The sequence below is a fragment of the Babylonia areolata genome, chromosome 27 (genome assembly GCF_041734735.1).
Source record: "Babylonia areolata isolate BAREFJ2019XMU chromosome 27, ASM4173473v1, whole genome shotgun sequence".
Taxonomy (NCBI): Eukaryota; Metazoa; Mollusca; class Gastropoda; order Neogastropoda; family Buccinidae; genus Babylonia; species Babylonia areolata.
In genome coordinates, this window is record NC_134902.1 from 15,248,346 (window position 1) to 15,264,206 (window position 15,861).

A 15,861-nucleotide genomic window follows, 5' to 3' on the forward strand; every position below is an offset into this window, starting at 1 on the left:
GAGAAATGTGCTATACAGATGCCATATATTATTATTGTTTTGTCTGCATTTCTCGTTAGTAGGTATGGGTGGTGGCAGTATCTGAGGAAGAGGGAGACTTTGTCATGGAGAAATGTCTGTTGGAGGGGGGGGGAATGATGAATGTTGGAAAAGCATGTAACATTTTCAAGGAATGAAAATTGACTGCAGTTAAACGATCTATATATTTTCTCCATAAGGTAAAGGCAGGATCTCTCCTGTGAAGGTGAAAAGTGATGCAGAACAAAAACAGAGGTGAAAAGGGGCGTGGGTAGGTGGGAGGGGGGGCCTAACTGGGAGGGAAACCTTTTGAAAAAGAAAACGGCTATTTCCTCGATTCATGAATGTGGACTGTATATCAGGTGAATCTACAGGCCACGTTCCTCACTTCTGTGTATTTTTGGAAGACTGATTTTTAAAGATATTTTTTAGGGACATTACCAGAACAGGCTTTGTGATGGACAGGATTTTTGGTGTGGTTTGACTTGTTGTTTTTTTGTTTTTTTTGGCTTCTCTTGTATTCTTCTTTATTTAGAACTGAAACTGAGAGAGAATGTTCATGAAGCCGTTTAAGACCAATCACTTTGCCTTTTCTGCTTGAATCTGGTTTTTCTGGCATATTGGAATATGCCCGTAGAATGCTTTTAAGTATTTTGCCATTGTCTTTTAGAGTTTGTTTCGTGCAACAATGTATCTGGAGGACACATAAATGGAGGCGCTGTGGCCATCTGATCCAGTGTTCACCAGTGATCAGGGTTTGAGCCCCCAGTCAGCGTGGTGTGTTGTGTCCTTGGGGGGTATATGCACTGAGCTCCGATTTTCCTCACCCTGCTCAGGTGTGAAAGGTTGGGGCAGTTCAAAAATGGCAGGAGAGGAGGATTAGACACTCACCTTCCTTTGCCAAAGCCAAGACAGTGGACATGTAACGAATTCAGTATTCACTTTTCACTTTCCCGATGGCCACAAAGGCCTGTGGGACCCTTGACCTTTAACCTGCCGACAGCACGTTCAGTGTATTTGTCAGGTGCTTAGCAACTTAGCTGTGTGTTGATCGATGTCAGTCCTTAAACGTTGCTGAAGATCAGAAAGTTAGTTTGGTGTTATATATATATATATATATATATATATATATATATATATATATATATATATATATATATATATATATGTGTGTGTGTGTGTGTGTGTGTGTGTTTGTATTTGTATTTGTCTTTTTGTCAGAACAGGTTTCTCTGTGTGAAATTCGAGTTGCTCTCCCCAGGGAGAGCACGTCACTACACTACAGCGCCACCCATTTTTTTGTATTTTTTCCTGCGTGCAGTTTTATTTGTTTTTCCTATCGAAGTGGATTTTTCTACAGAATTTTGCCAGGAACAACCCTTTTGTTGCCGCAGGTTTTTTTTACGTGTGCTAAGTGCATGCTGCACACGATACCTCAGTTTATCATCTCATCCAAATGACTAGCGTCCAGACCACCATTCAAGGTCTAGTGGAGGGGGAGAAAATATCGGCGGCTGAGCCGTGATTCGAACCAGCGCGCTCAGATTCTCTCGCTTCCTAGGCGGACGTGTTACCTCCAGGCCATCACTCCAGATATATATATATATATATATATATATATATATATATATATATATATATATGTGTGTGTGTGTGTGTGTGTATATGTATGTATATAATGTAATGCCATTTCCAATAATGCTTTCAACAATGTCCCTGCTTATTTTTGTCGTGGGGGTATGTGTGTTTGTAGAATTCACCCAGACACATTACTTTTGCCTCAGCATATCAATGTTTCGTTGGAGATGTGGTGGTTCAGTATTATTGAGATGAATGGTTGTTCCTTTTGATTTTTTAAAAATTTTTTATTTTTTTTATCAAATGCAAATCAATTTTGACCTTGATTGCTATCAGTGATATATCATTGCTGTCGATGTTATCAGAAGAATTTTCAAATTGTCCCAAGCACAAAGCAGCTTCAGACTGAATGTCAAATTTACATTAGCCACCACCTTTATTATAACAAGTACCTGGTAATAAGTAACATAGTCCCCCTTTTTTCTTTTTTTTCTTTCTTTTTTTTTTGAGGGGTGGGGTGGGGCAGTGGGGTGAAGGGGGTGGTGGTGGATGGTGCACTGTATGGGTACTTAATGAAGTTGTGTTGTGTTGTTTAGTATTATTCTTTGAAAACATATATTGATTGGCGGTATTAACTGGTTTATACATGTGACACAATGCCACCGGTTTCTGTTTTTATGCTTTTTACCACCACCAGTTTCGTGTTTGGTTTTTCTTTCCTGGTGAACGTTTCCCATGGAAGGATAAGAATTTGTTTTTGTATGTCTCGACATATCAGTTGTTTGTTATGGCTCTTTATGGTTCAAGATTTCTGAAACAAATCTTATGCAGGTCTTTGAATTTTGTATCAAAAGTCTAGCAGCATTGATCTAAGTTTTTTTTTTGTCAGTGTCAGCTGTACCTTTATCACAGTAATGTTTAAATTGTCCCCAAACATTAAGCACAGGTCTTCTTCTTCTTCTTCTTCTTCTTCTTCTGCGTTCATGGGCTTCAACTCCCACGTTCACTCGTATATACTCGAGTGGGATTTTACGTGTATGACTGTTTTTACCCCGCCATGTAGGCAGCCATACTCCGTTTTCGGGGGTGTGGATGCTGGGTATGTTCTTGTTTCCATAACCCACCGAACGCTGACATGGATTACAGGATCTTTAACATGCGTATTTGATCTTATGCTTGCGCATACACACGAAGGGGGTTCAGGCACTGGCAGGTCTGCACATATGTTGACCTGGGAGATCGTAAAAATCTCCACCCTTTACCCACCAGGCGCCATCACCGTGATTCGAACCCGAGACCCTCAGATCGAAAGTCCAACCCTTTAACCATTCGGCTAGGGCGCCCGTCAGCACAGGTCTTCAGTCTCCTTCATGTAACATCGAGGATAACCACCAGCTTTGTTAGTTCAAGTAATACTGTTTTGTGACTTAGGCAGCCAACCATATCATTTATCTTTTTTATGTGGAATGAAGGGTATGAGACGTTGATTAACGGTACTCATGAATTTGGGTGTGATTTTTTTTTTTTTTTTTTTTTTTTTTTTAAATTTGAAAGCGGCTAAAGATTACTTAATTTGGTGTTTACGTAATGCAGTGCCAGTGGTTTCTGTTTTTGTACCTGTTTTTTGTTTTGAGTTTCTTTTTTTTTCTTTTTCTTTTTTGTTGGTGGTAAGCTTTCCCTCTATGCCCGTATTCCTTTTTGCACCAAGGATGAATCAGTTGCCCCTCTTGATATTTTTTTTTATAAATATTTTGTATGACTTAAGTATTTATGATTTGGAGTTTTCAGTATAATTGTGTCATGTATTAATTTTGACTCGCTTTTTAATGCTCTGCTGAAAAAGAGCGAAGCCTGGAGTTTGTTTGCATGAAAGTGACCACTTGGTCTTAATTTCCCTTCTTTTTTTTTCCTTTTTTTTTCTTCTTTCTTTCTTTTTTTTTCTTTCTTTCTTTTTCTTTCTTTTTGTTGTTGTTGTTGTTGTTTTTTATACTTTTGTTCAGGTTTGGTGTTTTCAGCCCCGATATGGCCCTGCAAGACTGGATGGGCTTTAAGTAACAACGATCAATAAACATAGTGAACTTCCGCTCTGCTGAGGAATTGGTTAACTCACTCAGTACGGCCAGCCCTCTCTTCTCCTCTACACAGACCCCTCGGATGTCCAGTGGGTGTCTGAATGACCCAACCTTTCGCTTCCGTCATCAGAATTGTCGTATTCTTTGTCAACATTCACCTCTTCAGTATAAGAGCGTTCCGCTTGCAATATTTTGATGATGGTAATTGGGATGAAATGCTGTTAACGTCGTCTCTTTCGCCGTTCGTATGGAAAGAGTTAAGCCTCAACATATCAAAGGCCTTTAGTCAGGGGGATGTGGAGGCTCAAGATAACTGGGGCCACAAAATGTGGGTGTTAAACTGTTATATAAGCAGCTCTTGAAATTTTTTCACCCCCTCCCCCTCCATCCCCCCTCCAAAAAAAAAAAAAGTAAAACAGCTTTAGTTTGAAATTGTGTTACTTTTTTTTTTTTTTTTTTTTAATCAGAAATCAATCACCATTGACTTTATCACATGAATTTTTCACAATTTGTACGAGTATAAAGCAGCTTTAATCTGCATCATGTTACATTTATGATCACCATCGGTTTTGTATAAAAAAAAAAAAAAAATTTTTTTTTAAGAATAATAAAAATAGACTAAAAATAAAGTACTAATTTTACTCTTTTGTAAACAGGACTTAAGGGGTGGAGGTTGGGATGGGGATAGGGGAAGGAATTACCATGTTGATTGTCTTTTGAAAGCAGCTAGAGTTTACTTGGTTTAGTATGCAATGCACAGCAAAAAAAAAAAAAAAATCTGCTTTTTTTCTGTGGCTGGTGAACTGTCCACTCACGAAGAATTGCTTTTTGCCAATTATAAACATATCAGTTTTAGTTGACGTGATGACTCAATAAACATCACCTGGACAAATGTAAAACAGATCTTTAAATTTCTGTACTGAAAGCTAAAATCAGGTTTGATCTGAATTAGCTGGAGTGTTTACATTATCACATTATCATGTCAACTTCATCATAGGAATTTTGAAAACTGTTCCAAAGTTTAATCAGAATCTTGTTTGCATTCATGATCACCGTTGACTTTATGATAACTTTTTATATATTTTTTTTTACTGTGTTTGAACTTTAACCTGCAGCCAAGATTCCTTTTGCTTTCTGTGTCGATCATGTTACTTAAATGATATCCACCGATTTGAGTATTGATTGTTACAAACTTTTGTACTATTTTTCTGTTTTGACTGTTACAAGTAACTGTTTTCCGGTACTGATTTGTGACTTCAACGAATAGCCATATCCCTTTTTTTCTTTTTCTTTTTTTTGGGGGTGGGGTGGGGTTAAGAATGGATGGATATACTAGGTGCAGATTTTTGTTTTGTTTTTGCATCCGTGTGTGGTGTGTGAAGATTATGCAACACATGGATTGAATTGGTGGTTTGATAGTGCTTTTTTGTACCTTGCCAAGTCGGCTTGATCACTTTTAAAATGTTGTATCAGTTTAAACTAACCAGTGGTTGTTATTTTCATCATTTGTTACCGTGACTGCTATGCCAAAGCCCAATAATAACCACATTTGTGTTCCAAGCCCATATGATAGTAGCAGTGTTGTGTTGTTGTACCATGTGACATGGGTTCAGCTTTTATGTAGTATTGATCCATTTACTTACCTTTCTGTCCATTTTTTTCTAACTTGAAATTCTGCTAAAAAATTTTCTTGAGAAATTAAAGAAATTTTTTTTTACTTCAAGAACTACTTATGGAATAGTTTGTTTTTCTTTTGTTTATGCTTGAAACTTTATAAAAAAAATCTTTCTTGAGATATACGTCAAAGACACCAACGCTGTGTGTTCTCAGTGGTAGTAATGTTATATGTATATTTGTGTGTCTGCCAGTGTGTGTGTCGGTTTTTTTTTTCTTCTTGACATGTTTGATTGTACAAATGCTTTTGACAGTATGAAAGAAATAATATTTTGGGGGTTTGTATTGTGAAGGAATAACAAATCACTCTGTGTGTGTGTGTGTGTGTGTGTGTGTGTGCATTTGAATTAAAGGAGATATGTTTTAAGTCATCTGCTGTTGTTGCTTTCAGTGCTGTATTATATATTGCATCACAGACTGTGCAGCTTTTACAATTGTTCCTGCCTGTGTTGCACTATTTGCCGTGTCTTTTAACCCCAGGTTTACACAAATCCTCCATATATTTGTGTTAAACGGTGTTAACTCGGACAGTTGTTTTGTGTGGAGGTTGCCCAGTTAAAAAAAAAATAACCAGCAAACAAACATGGTGAATTTTTTGCTGATTGGTGTGGTAATTTTATGTTCCTGTCATTTTCTATACCATGTGTAGCAGATACTATAACACTGACATTCATATAAAGTACAGACTTGCAACAGAACTGGAGGATGTGTGGTTTTCAGTTTCAGGAATTTAGGAGATAAGAAAATGAGGCAAAGAGGCGAAAGTAGTCATATTGTTATGTTTACATTGCTCTTGTTCTGTTTCCTGTATGCTGGTTGCCTACTTATTTTTGTTTGTTGAACATCAGTATGTGGTGTAAAATGAAGTTATGTATTTTTTTCGGTGTTATAATCGTAGAAATACACTTCAGTTTGTTGACATGGACTGACCATCATGCAAAGACAATCCAAACATAATGTCACATGTTATTCTCTCACAACTTCTGTTATTTGTGTCATTAGCTTTAGTGTCTGATTCTATCAGACACTGAAGCTATGAACAACTGGCCCTCAAGTGACCTCAACTTTTTTTTTTCTTTTCTTTTTTTTTTACCAAAATGTTGCCCAGAAAACCAACCTGTATCGAACTTGTGTTGCACCAGTTTGTAAAGTTTCATCAAAATAGGGTAGGATTGAGCTTTGTGCCCAAGCATTGCTCTGGCATCAAAATTTGTCTCATTTAAACAATTTTCATGTTCTTATATATGCATAAACTGCAAAGAAAGCAAACCAACTTACAATATTTCTGGACGAGTCCACATGTAATTTGGAAGAAAAACACAGTTGTTGTTTTTTAATTTTGTTTTTTTCTGCATAAATATGACATAAATGCTTGTTTTTTTTCTGCATAAACATGACATGAATGCTTGCCAAGGTTGCAAAAACTCACCATACTTGAATGTCAGATCTTCAAAATGCTGTAGTATTCATTCTCATGGAAATGAGCATCTCACAATCATCTCTCAAACCATCCACATGCGATTGAGAACTATGTACCTGAAGCACATGTTCAATATGCTGATATCCTCACTGATTAGAACAGTCTCCGTCTCCGAAACAATCCAGAAAGTCTGCACCTGGCAAGATAACAGATGTCTATGCACAGGCCAGCAAATAGTCCTGGGGAGAAACAGTGACATACAAAGTTAATTTTTTTAAATTTGTGCTGTGTTGGGTTCAGCATCGGGAAAGACACATTTGTAGTTTTGGACATTTTAAAGCTGTCAAGATAACCATTTTGAACAGGTTTTAAAATCACATCTTTTGACACACAGCAACAGGCGCAATAGCTGAGGGGTTAGAGTGCTGGACTTTCAGTGTGAGGGTCCCGGGTTGGAATCTTGGTAACAGCGCCTGGTGGGTAAAGGGTGGAGATTTCTTCGATCTCCCAGGTCAACATATGTGCAGACCTGCCTGTGCCTGAACCCCCTACGTGCAGAAGATCAAACACGCGCATTTAAGAGCCTGTAATCCATGTCAGCGTTCGGTGGGTTATGGAAACAATTACATACCCAGCATGCACACCCCTGAAAACGGAGTGTGGCTGCCTAAATGGCAGGGTAAAAATGGTCATACATAAAAAAGCCCATTTTTACACATACAATTGAACGTGGGAGTTGCAGTCCATGAACGAAGAAGACACACAGCATGTCAGCTGTGGAAGGAGGCAATAAATCCTTGCCAGTGAGGGCAAACAGGGTGTTGCTAATGTTACCCGGACTTCTGAGCTTAGGGCTTTCTGTTCAGGTGCTGATTCTGAGTTAATGTTTCATCAACATCAAGTTGGGTGTGTTCTTGTTTTGCTTTTCTGATTGTTGAACCCATTGAACTTTTTCACTTACACTCAGTTCTTACTGATCCAAGCTGTGTTGAAATTGATTAGATAATAATCAAAATGTGATTTTAATTGTTTTCTGAAATTGACGAGTTCCCAGAGGCTAACTTCTGGAAAAATTCTAGATTAAAGGATTCTCCTAACCTGAAGTGAATGTTGTTCTGTGAACAAATACTCGGAAAATATTGTTTGGTGTTTATTTGTGGATGCGCTTTTTCTTAGGTGGATATGATTTGATGTCAAACTCACTGAGGCATTATGTTCTTTGGTTTCCGTTGTAAACTCAGTTTGGCATGTTCAAGATAAAAAAAAGAGTCTAATTTTGACTAAACCCTCATTTGTAAAAGTCACACATTATATTCTGCTGTGTGCGCAAGTCATATTCCAGGTTTTTTTTCTTGAATTTTTCTTTTATTTGTAATGACAAATAGAAGGGTTTGCCGTAATATTTTCTTACGGGAAGAGTTGAGCAGCATTGTTTGAAGTTGGGTTCTTCTGTAGGAGTGAACATGGATTTGTTTGGTGTTTATGTTCAGTGCAGCATAGGAAAAGGCTACCATCATGGCACACTTTCATTGACAAGAATCTCATCGCTGTTGCTGCTGCCAGACACTTTATTTTCATCGTCATGTTGCAGCTACCAAACACTTGTTTACAGTATTGAAATGCTGCAGTCAATAAACATTAGTAATTGAATCATGTCATTGAAGATTTTTAATAGAAATCATGATTGCTCTTTCATTTCATTCGAAGACACCAAATATTCATGATTTTTTTTTTTTTACTTCAAGAAAATCATGCACACTTTCATGCTGACATATGTTACTAAGAGTTTTAGTTTCACTTGCCTTATGTTCGGTGATTAGGAAACCTCACATGCATTCTCCTTGTTCATGACCATCTATTTTGTTCGCATATCTTCCAGTTTTTGTGCCAGTTAAATATTTGATTGTTTATAATGTTTATAGTGTGGGAAGGCATTCTTCTTTGTGAACTAACACAGAAGAGGATTTCTGTTAGCATTCTCTCTTGGTTCCAGTTCAGTTGCTAATTTTGGCAGCGTGGGACATGTTTTGTGATTCGAGTCTGATGTGATTCTGATGGTAACAGAACTGTACTGGAACGGTGTTGCATGGTGCCTTCATCTCAACATTCTCAATAAAAAATAATAAAAAAAATTCTTGGTCTGTGTTGCATGTTGTAGTCAAGAGATACATACATAGTTAAACTTAAAGCTTACTCCATCATTTTGCTGATTCTAAACAAGTATCTTATGCATTTGTGGGGATATGTAATAAGAGCTTACGTCCCCATTTTACTTATCCAAAGCAAAAACCTTTCGCATTTGTGGGGGTGGCAACTCCCACATTCACGCCTTTGTAAGAGTGTTTTTTTGTGGGTGATAATTTTTAACCCAGCCCCATCCCCTACACAACAATTAGGCAGCCATACTCTGTTCTCCGGAATAGGGGCAAACGTGATAGGCTACAGTTTCTGTAACACCCCTCTACGCCAACCTGAGTAAGGTGACGTATAAAAGGATTAAGTAATTGGTATCTGTATGTTAAAAAGCCAAGTTAGTTTTGAGATGTTCAAGACAGACACTGGAGACAAGAGGTACACATTCAGACTGACCCACATCATTCAAACGTTTACATCTACTAAACTTTATTCCGTACAGTAGTACAACATTCAACATGTTTCATCATGCACATACATCTGTGTATTCTGTACATTTAATCAATTCAAAAACTTTTTCCTTTTTATTTATGACATATCTTTAAAAAATAAAATGAAAAAAAAAATGGCAGTAGTGAGTGTGTGTGCCCTGTAGATATGAATATATGTAACATTTTGTGTTAAGGACAGGGAAGATACATGAGTGGAGGTACACTTCATTTTCTATGAACAGATTTCAAGTTAATAATATTTTTCTCTTTAGAAAAGACATCATAACAAATGATGCTGAGATTATGCCCAGTGTCGAGCAGGCCCCTTCTTTTTCGTGTGTTATCAAACAAAATAGAATGGATGAATTACATGGCAATGAAAGTTCATACACATAATGCACGCATTGTAGCATATACAACACATCTGCTCCCTCCCCAACCCCCAACACACACACACAATCCTTCTGGGAGAATAGGTCACACTAGACAATTCAATGTCTAACTCCATCACAAAAAAAAAAATTAAAAAAAAAAAAAAATCATTCCACATCAATCTACAACAAGAACAACAAAAAAAAAAAAGAGAGCATGGAGTATAAGCTTAACAATACAAAGCACTGGACAAGTTTCAAAAATTAAAAAGCATACGACGCTGTACAACATGTGAGAAAATGACAAAAACAGCCAGTGGACACTGTCTGATGAAATCTCACCAGCCAACAACAGGCTGGGGATGATGATGCCGAGTGGGGGAGGGGACAAGGGCCAGGAAAAGATAAGCCAGTGACACAGGATGTGATGTAAGGCAGCCACAGAATCCCCTGTGTGGGAACACACGTCCAGGGTAATCCATTTCTCAAGAAAGCAAGGTTTTAGGTGTTACAAATTGTGGATTCCTTTCTTTTACATTCAAAATCTTTCCTGTACATTGATTTATTATTATAATACACTGGAACGTTCAAGAAAAAAGATTAATAAATAAAAAAGAATAGGAAGCAAAAATCATTAATGTGTTGTTTTCAAATACTGACAAATAAATGTGTATGACAGATATGTTTGCAAGTTTGAGTGCAAAGCAGCATGTGTGCAAGTTTCTGTGCATATTTATCAGCAAACCCAAAACTGTTCACAGTACAAAAGTCGGAAGGTTTAGCCAAATCCAATCTTCGAGCATTTAACTATATACATACCTGTGTACAACTGATAAATCCCTTTCCATTTCAAATGTAAAGAGCACGCCCCTACCACAAAGTGGGCTGAAGCAGAGTGTGAAAAGTTATCACGTTTAACATACATCCCTTCTTCTAAACATTACCATTATTTCTTGAATATTTCACCACAACCATTTAATAATTATTTCCAAAGTGCTCTGTTCATAAAGGACATACACAGGAAAGAGAATTCCCAACTCAACCGTAAATCCTGATTTGTATGATCCTTTCCAGACCTCTAAACTCGCAAAGTCTTACCAACTGTAAACAAAAGTGAAGGAAAATGTCACAAGACCCTGGACAACATACCCCCTGCTTGACTGGTTTGCACCAAGCACAAGCAGCAATGGTTTGAACTATCTGCTTTAGTCTTGTACAGATTAACAGTACTTTTTCCTTGTGTAAATGAAAAAACACAAAAAAACAATAATTGAAATTCACGCAGTAGACCAAGACAGAAACTGGGTGTAGGGAAGCCAGGGAATGGGAAAGGAACATGAGGATGAAGAGCGCTGCCTTCAAAACCTAATCAACGAATAAAACAATCTCACATCCTCAACAACAAAAAAACTATGAATGTACTTTGAACACAACAGGCTAAACACAATATAATATTTTCTCACCTAAGAGGGAATGGTGATGAAAAAAAAAAAAAAAAAAAGAAGTCAGGGGAGGAGGGGGTGTAGAGGGGAAGTGAATTGATGTTTTCTTGACGCAACTGTACACAACAGCTATGTTTCAAATACAACATAAAAATAAAAGCAAACCTTTCCCTGAAACTTGTTTGTTCAGCATTTGTTCACAGACACTATCACAACAACACAGGAGGAGGAAAAGGACAGTCACAGAACACAAGACAAAAGTCAAACCAGTTTCTTTTCTTTTCTTTTTTTTCATGCAATAAAAACAACTCACTTCACAGACCAGAAAATATTTAAAACATACAACACAGCTGACATAACAAAGCAATGAACACAATAATATCTGTCCAGCAGTCATAAGTAGTTGAAACAAAACAACAAAGTTTTTTTAAAACAAAGTGCTCAGTTACCATCTTTACATGTTCTGAGAACCAAGTCAATTGTTGGTTAACTGAGATGTCCTTTTTTTTCTTCTTCAATGTTACGTAGCAAAGACAGCATGTCCACTGCAATGCTATAATACAAGAATTTCTGGAGTTAAAAACAACCCACACCTTCAGTTTATCTGAAGCTTAAAACAAGGTCACATTTGTCTTTCCATACACACCTCCAAGCCACTGTGCCCGTTCCCCCCCCCCACCCCTACCCCTCCTTTCCCTTCCTTCCCTCAACCCCCAAGACACCCTCAACCTATCTGCAACATGCAAGAAAAACAACTTGCTCACATGCACAATGCAACTTGCATACACTCATGATCAACAGAAATACATGCAGAAAGAATTACTGAATCGTACTGAACAGATAAAGATAGTACAAAAAAATAAAATAAATAAAATAAAATAATAATAATAATTAAAAAAATCTCAACCATCACCCAATATTGTCTGTTTCATACGACATGCATGATTACTACGCGACTTTAAAAGTTTGACTACTTGTCTGTTAAAAACACAAAGCGTTACACCCCTAACTAACCCATGACAAAAAGAAACTTTCCACCAGCAAGAGTCCTTTTCTATAATGGCACACCATTGCTGTGATCTACCAAGTATGCTGTACAAACTGTAGTCATTTAAATCTGTGCACTGCAAAAAAAAAAAAAAAAAAAAAAAAAAAGTTCCAGTATAGCGGAAACCCTGTACTTCCCAGACAGACGAACTCGGCTAAGGACAGTCCCAATGTTACAGTTGTTCCTAACCAGAACGATATCACACATGTGATTCCCAATGTTACAGTCATTCATGACCTTGAATACCACACTTGTATGATTCCCAATGTTACAGTTGTTCCTAACCATGAACAATATCACACATTAAGTGATTCCTAGTGCTACTGTCATTCCTAACTATGAACAATACCACACGTGTGATACCCAATGTGACATACGTTCCCCACTATGAACGATACCACACATGTGAATCCCAATGTTGCAGTTGTTTCTAATTATAAACAATACCACACACGTGATTCCCAATGTTGGAGTCGTTCCTAATTATAAACAATACCACACGTGTGACACCACACACATGTGTGATTCCCAACGTTACAGTCGTTCCTCACTATGAATGATATCATAAATGTGCTGGCCATCATACGGAACAGTCATCATACTGAACAGTCATCATACTGAACAGCCATCATACTGATTCCTCACTATGAACGATATCATAAATGTGCTGGTCATCATACTGAACAGTCATCATACTGAACAGTCATCTCCCACCATGGACTGAAGACTGTACCACGTTCAAAACCGTTTTAAAACTGAACGCTTGCTCACTGATATAAAAAAACATGCAGTGCAAGTTGGGGATGGGATCAGGGTTGGGAGATAAAAGGCAGGCGCTAATCACTCTCTATCCAGGCCAAGAAAGAGTTTATCTGAAACAGTTCTTTGTTTTTAATATGGCAGTTTCTACACAGATGAGAATAGATGACATGTCCAATACGTCATTCATTCATTAACAAAACAGCGTAAGCTCTGTACATTTGTTAACAAATATTTCAAGCTATTTTTTTTTCTTCCATTTTTTTTCTGCAGTAAGTTTTTAGTGTTTTGTTTCTATCTCTTGTATTATATTTTAACCATTTTAAAAAAACCTACTTTTGATGAGTTCTATTTCATTCTTTTGAAACTTTTTTCCTCGTATGAATTCCCTCACAGAGAACCAGAATACCCAGCTTGGCCTTGGGTTAAATCTGAGTACTTTTCCCCAAAAGGAACGCATAAATAATAATAATGAAAACAGCAATTATTATTCAACATTTCACTCAACACTCACATGTATATTACACACTCCAAAACATGACGCAGTGCGTATCTGCATCATGCAAAGTTACCATGTCTAAGAATGTATGTACATAACTGACTTGTCTGCCTGATAAAAATGTGGAATTGGTTTGGGAAAAAAAAACTAATTCTGTCCATCGTTTTCTTTCCGATCTGGCCTGAAATGGAACCCAAAGAAAGAAAAGAAAAAATAAACAAGGGGCAAAAAAGCCTTCTCTTAAGTTTTCACAGTGAAAAAAGAATTCAGAAAAAAGTCTTTAAAAACTTGTGCAGTTACTGCTTTCATCAGCAACTTCTGCTGGATTAAACAGTATCCTCCCTCCCCACCATCCACTTTATATAAAAAAAAGGTTTCAATCTGGTTTAAGAAGAGAGAGAAGATAAAATGAAGATCACTTGCGGTGACTGTGCAAGTCCCAGACTTACCAACAGATCATCAAGAAGCCCTGAGGAAGGTGTTGATCTTTGATAATTGGACAAGAGTTTTTAATTCCCTCCAGACGATAGGCCCCGATCAAGGCCCCCTTCTGTTTACAACTTTTTCAGACGAAGGAGCCCTGACCGGGGCTTTATAAAGTTTCGAATATTTGGATTCATACCTTATTTGCATAATGACGATATAAACTAGGAATATCTTAACTGATAACTGACCTTTCTACTCTCCACTGCGAAGAACAAATGTGTGTTGCTGTGCTGGCGAGCAGGAGAGTCCTTTTCTCGGTGACTGGTTCACGTGAACAGTGCGTGTCAATAATGGTGTCTGACCCAGTTTCTTCTCAGTCACAAGGCAGACAACAGAATTACATGAAGGATCTGGGCTGTGAAACCTCAATTCAAACTGTCAAACTGTTTGTGCTTTCCTGGATTCTTTTACATGTCGTCAGTGTGTGCAAATTTCAAACAAAAAAAGTATGGAAACTTTTTTCACCACCTCACTGGAAGATAGCATAAGAAGGGAGGAAGTTTTTATGTTTTGTCCCCAACTAGCTCATTATGTTACAGAACAGTCTGAAAAATTTCAGTTCATAACTTCCAACAGTTTGTTTGTTGGTGATTTTACTTACAAAAATCCATACAAATGGACCACCTGCGTGGAAAGTCAGGGAAGCGAACTGGCAGTACTGAGTTTAAGATGACCGATTAGAGACTCATTAATCACCATTGGTGTTCCCTGTGCATTGATCTATCCCTCAACTATGCTTCATGTCAACTTCAAAAATGCTGTTTTATGTTGGTTGGTTTTTTACCTTTATCGAAAATTCAGTTTTGTACAAGACAAAAAGCACACAATACAGAAATAACCAAAATGTGTCTTCAACAGAAACAACCTGCTGTAAACATTTCTAGTCATAATGCAGCCTTTCTGTTCTGTCTGTTCTAACAATGTAATGGCTGATCAAAACTATTTTTTTTAAATGAAAAACAAAACAAAACAAAAGCAAATGCCATCCCTTCTCCCTCAAAAGATATTTGCTAAAGACACATAAAAGCAGAAATAAAGCACCCGGGACAAATCTCCACATCACTTCATGGACACACACACCTATAAAAATGTTTACCTCTGGCTGCTTTGGGCTGTAATAAAATAAAAAGGATGTGTATGTATGGGGGATCTTCAAGAAACTAGCAGGAAGGAAAGCTTGAGAATATTCTTGGTTTTAAAACAAAATTTGATTCATAAAACAAAACAAAAACATTAAAAAAAAAAAAAAAAATCAAAACAGCATGTGCACTTTAATGCTAAGAATGAAGACAGAGAGAGAGACAGAGGGAGAGACAGAGAGAGGGAGAAAATGAAGGCATGAAGTCAAAAGGAAGGGGTTCAAGCGAAGAGGACAGTTCACAAGTCACGAGTGGAGGTGCTGCGCTGCTGCCACACCCCCATGAAAACCTGGTCCACTGGTTCTCCAGCCCACCAACACCCACACCCACACCCCTTGCCTGCAACCAGCCGTGCGTTCACACGCCCCCTCCCCGATCAGGTCCGGCGAGAGCGTCGGGTGCGCGCGTTCACTTCCTCTCGGTCGGCCACAAAGTGCTGGGTGCTGGTGTAGTCAGGCAGGTACTTGGCCAGCAGCTCGGCAAAGAACTTCTCAGCCTCCTTCATGCAGGTGTACACCTCACTGTCCGGCTGGTCAACACAATGATAATAATAATAATCATAATCATGATAGTGATAATGATGATGATAATAATAATGTAGATTGATGCTCACACCTACCAGTGCTCATCAGTCCGGCTGGTTAACATAATGACAATAAAAATAATGATAATGATAACATAGATGCCAACCTTCCACACCCAAAATTAGGAATCCTGTCGGGGAGTGGGTT

General features: G+C 37.8%; 1 protein-coding gene across 1 annotated transcript in view; it reads right to left on the minus strand.

Moving 5' to 3' along the window:
- Window positions 1–11,926: 11,926 nt before the first annotated feature.
- LOC143301464 (tyrosine-protein kinase BAZ1B-like) overlaps window positions 11,927–15,861 on the minus strand; it is a 44,456-nt gene continuing 40,521 nt past the window's right edge. Inside the window, exon 34 of the mRNA XM_076615771.1 lies at window positions 11,927–15,659. Coding sequence (XP_076471886.1) covers window positions 15,507–15,659 — 153 coding nt within the window. The 3' untranslated portion in view covers window positions 11,927–15,506. The remainder of the gene's footprint in view (window positions 15,660–15,861) is intronic.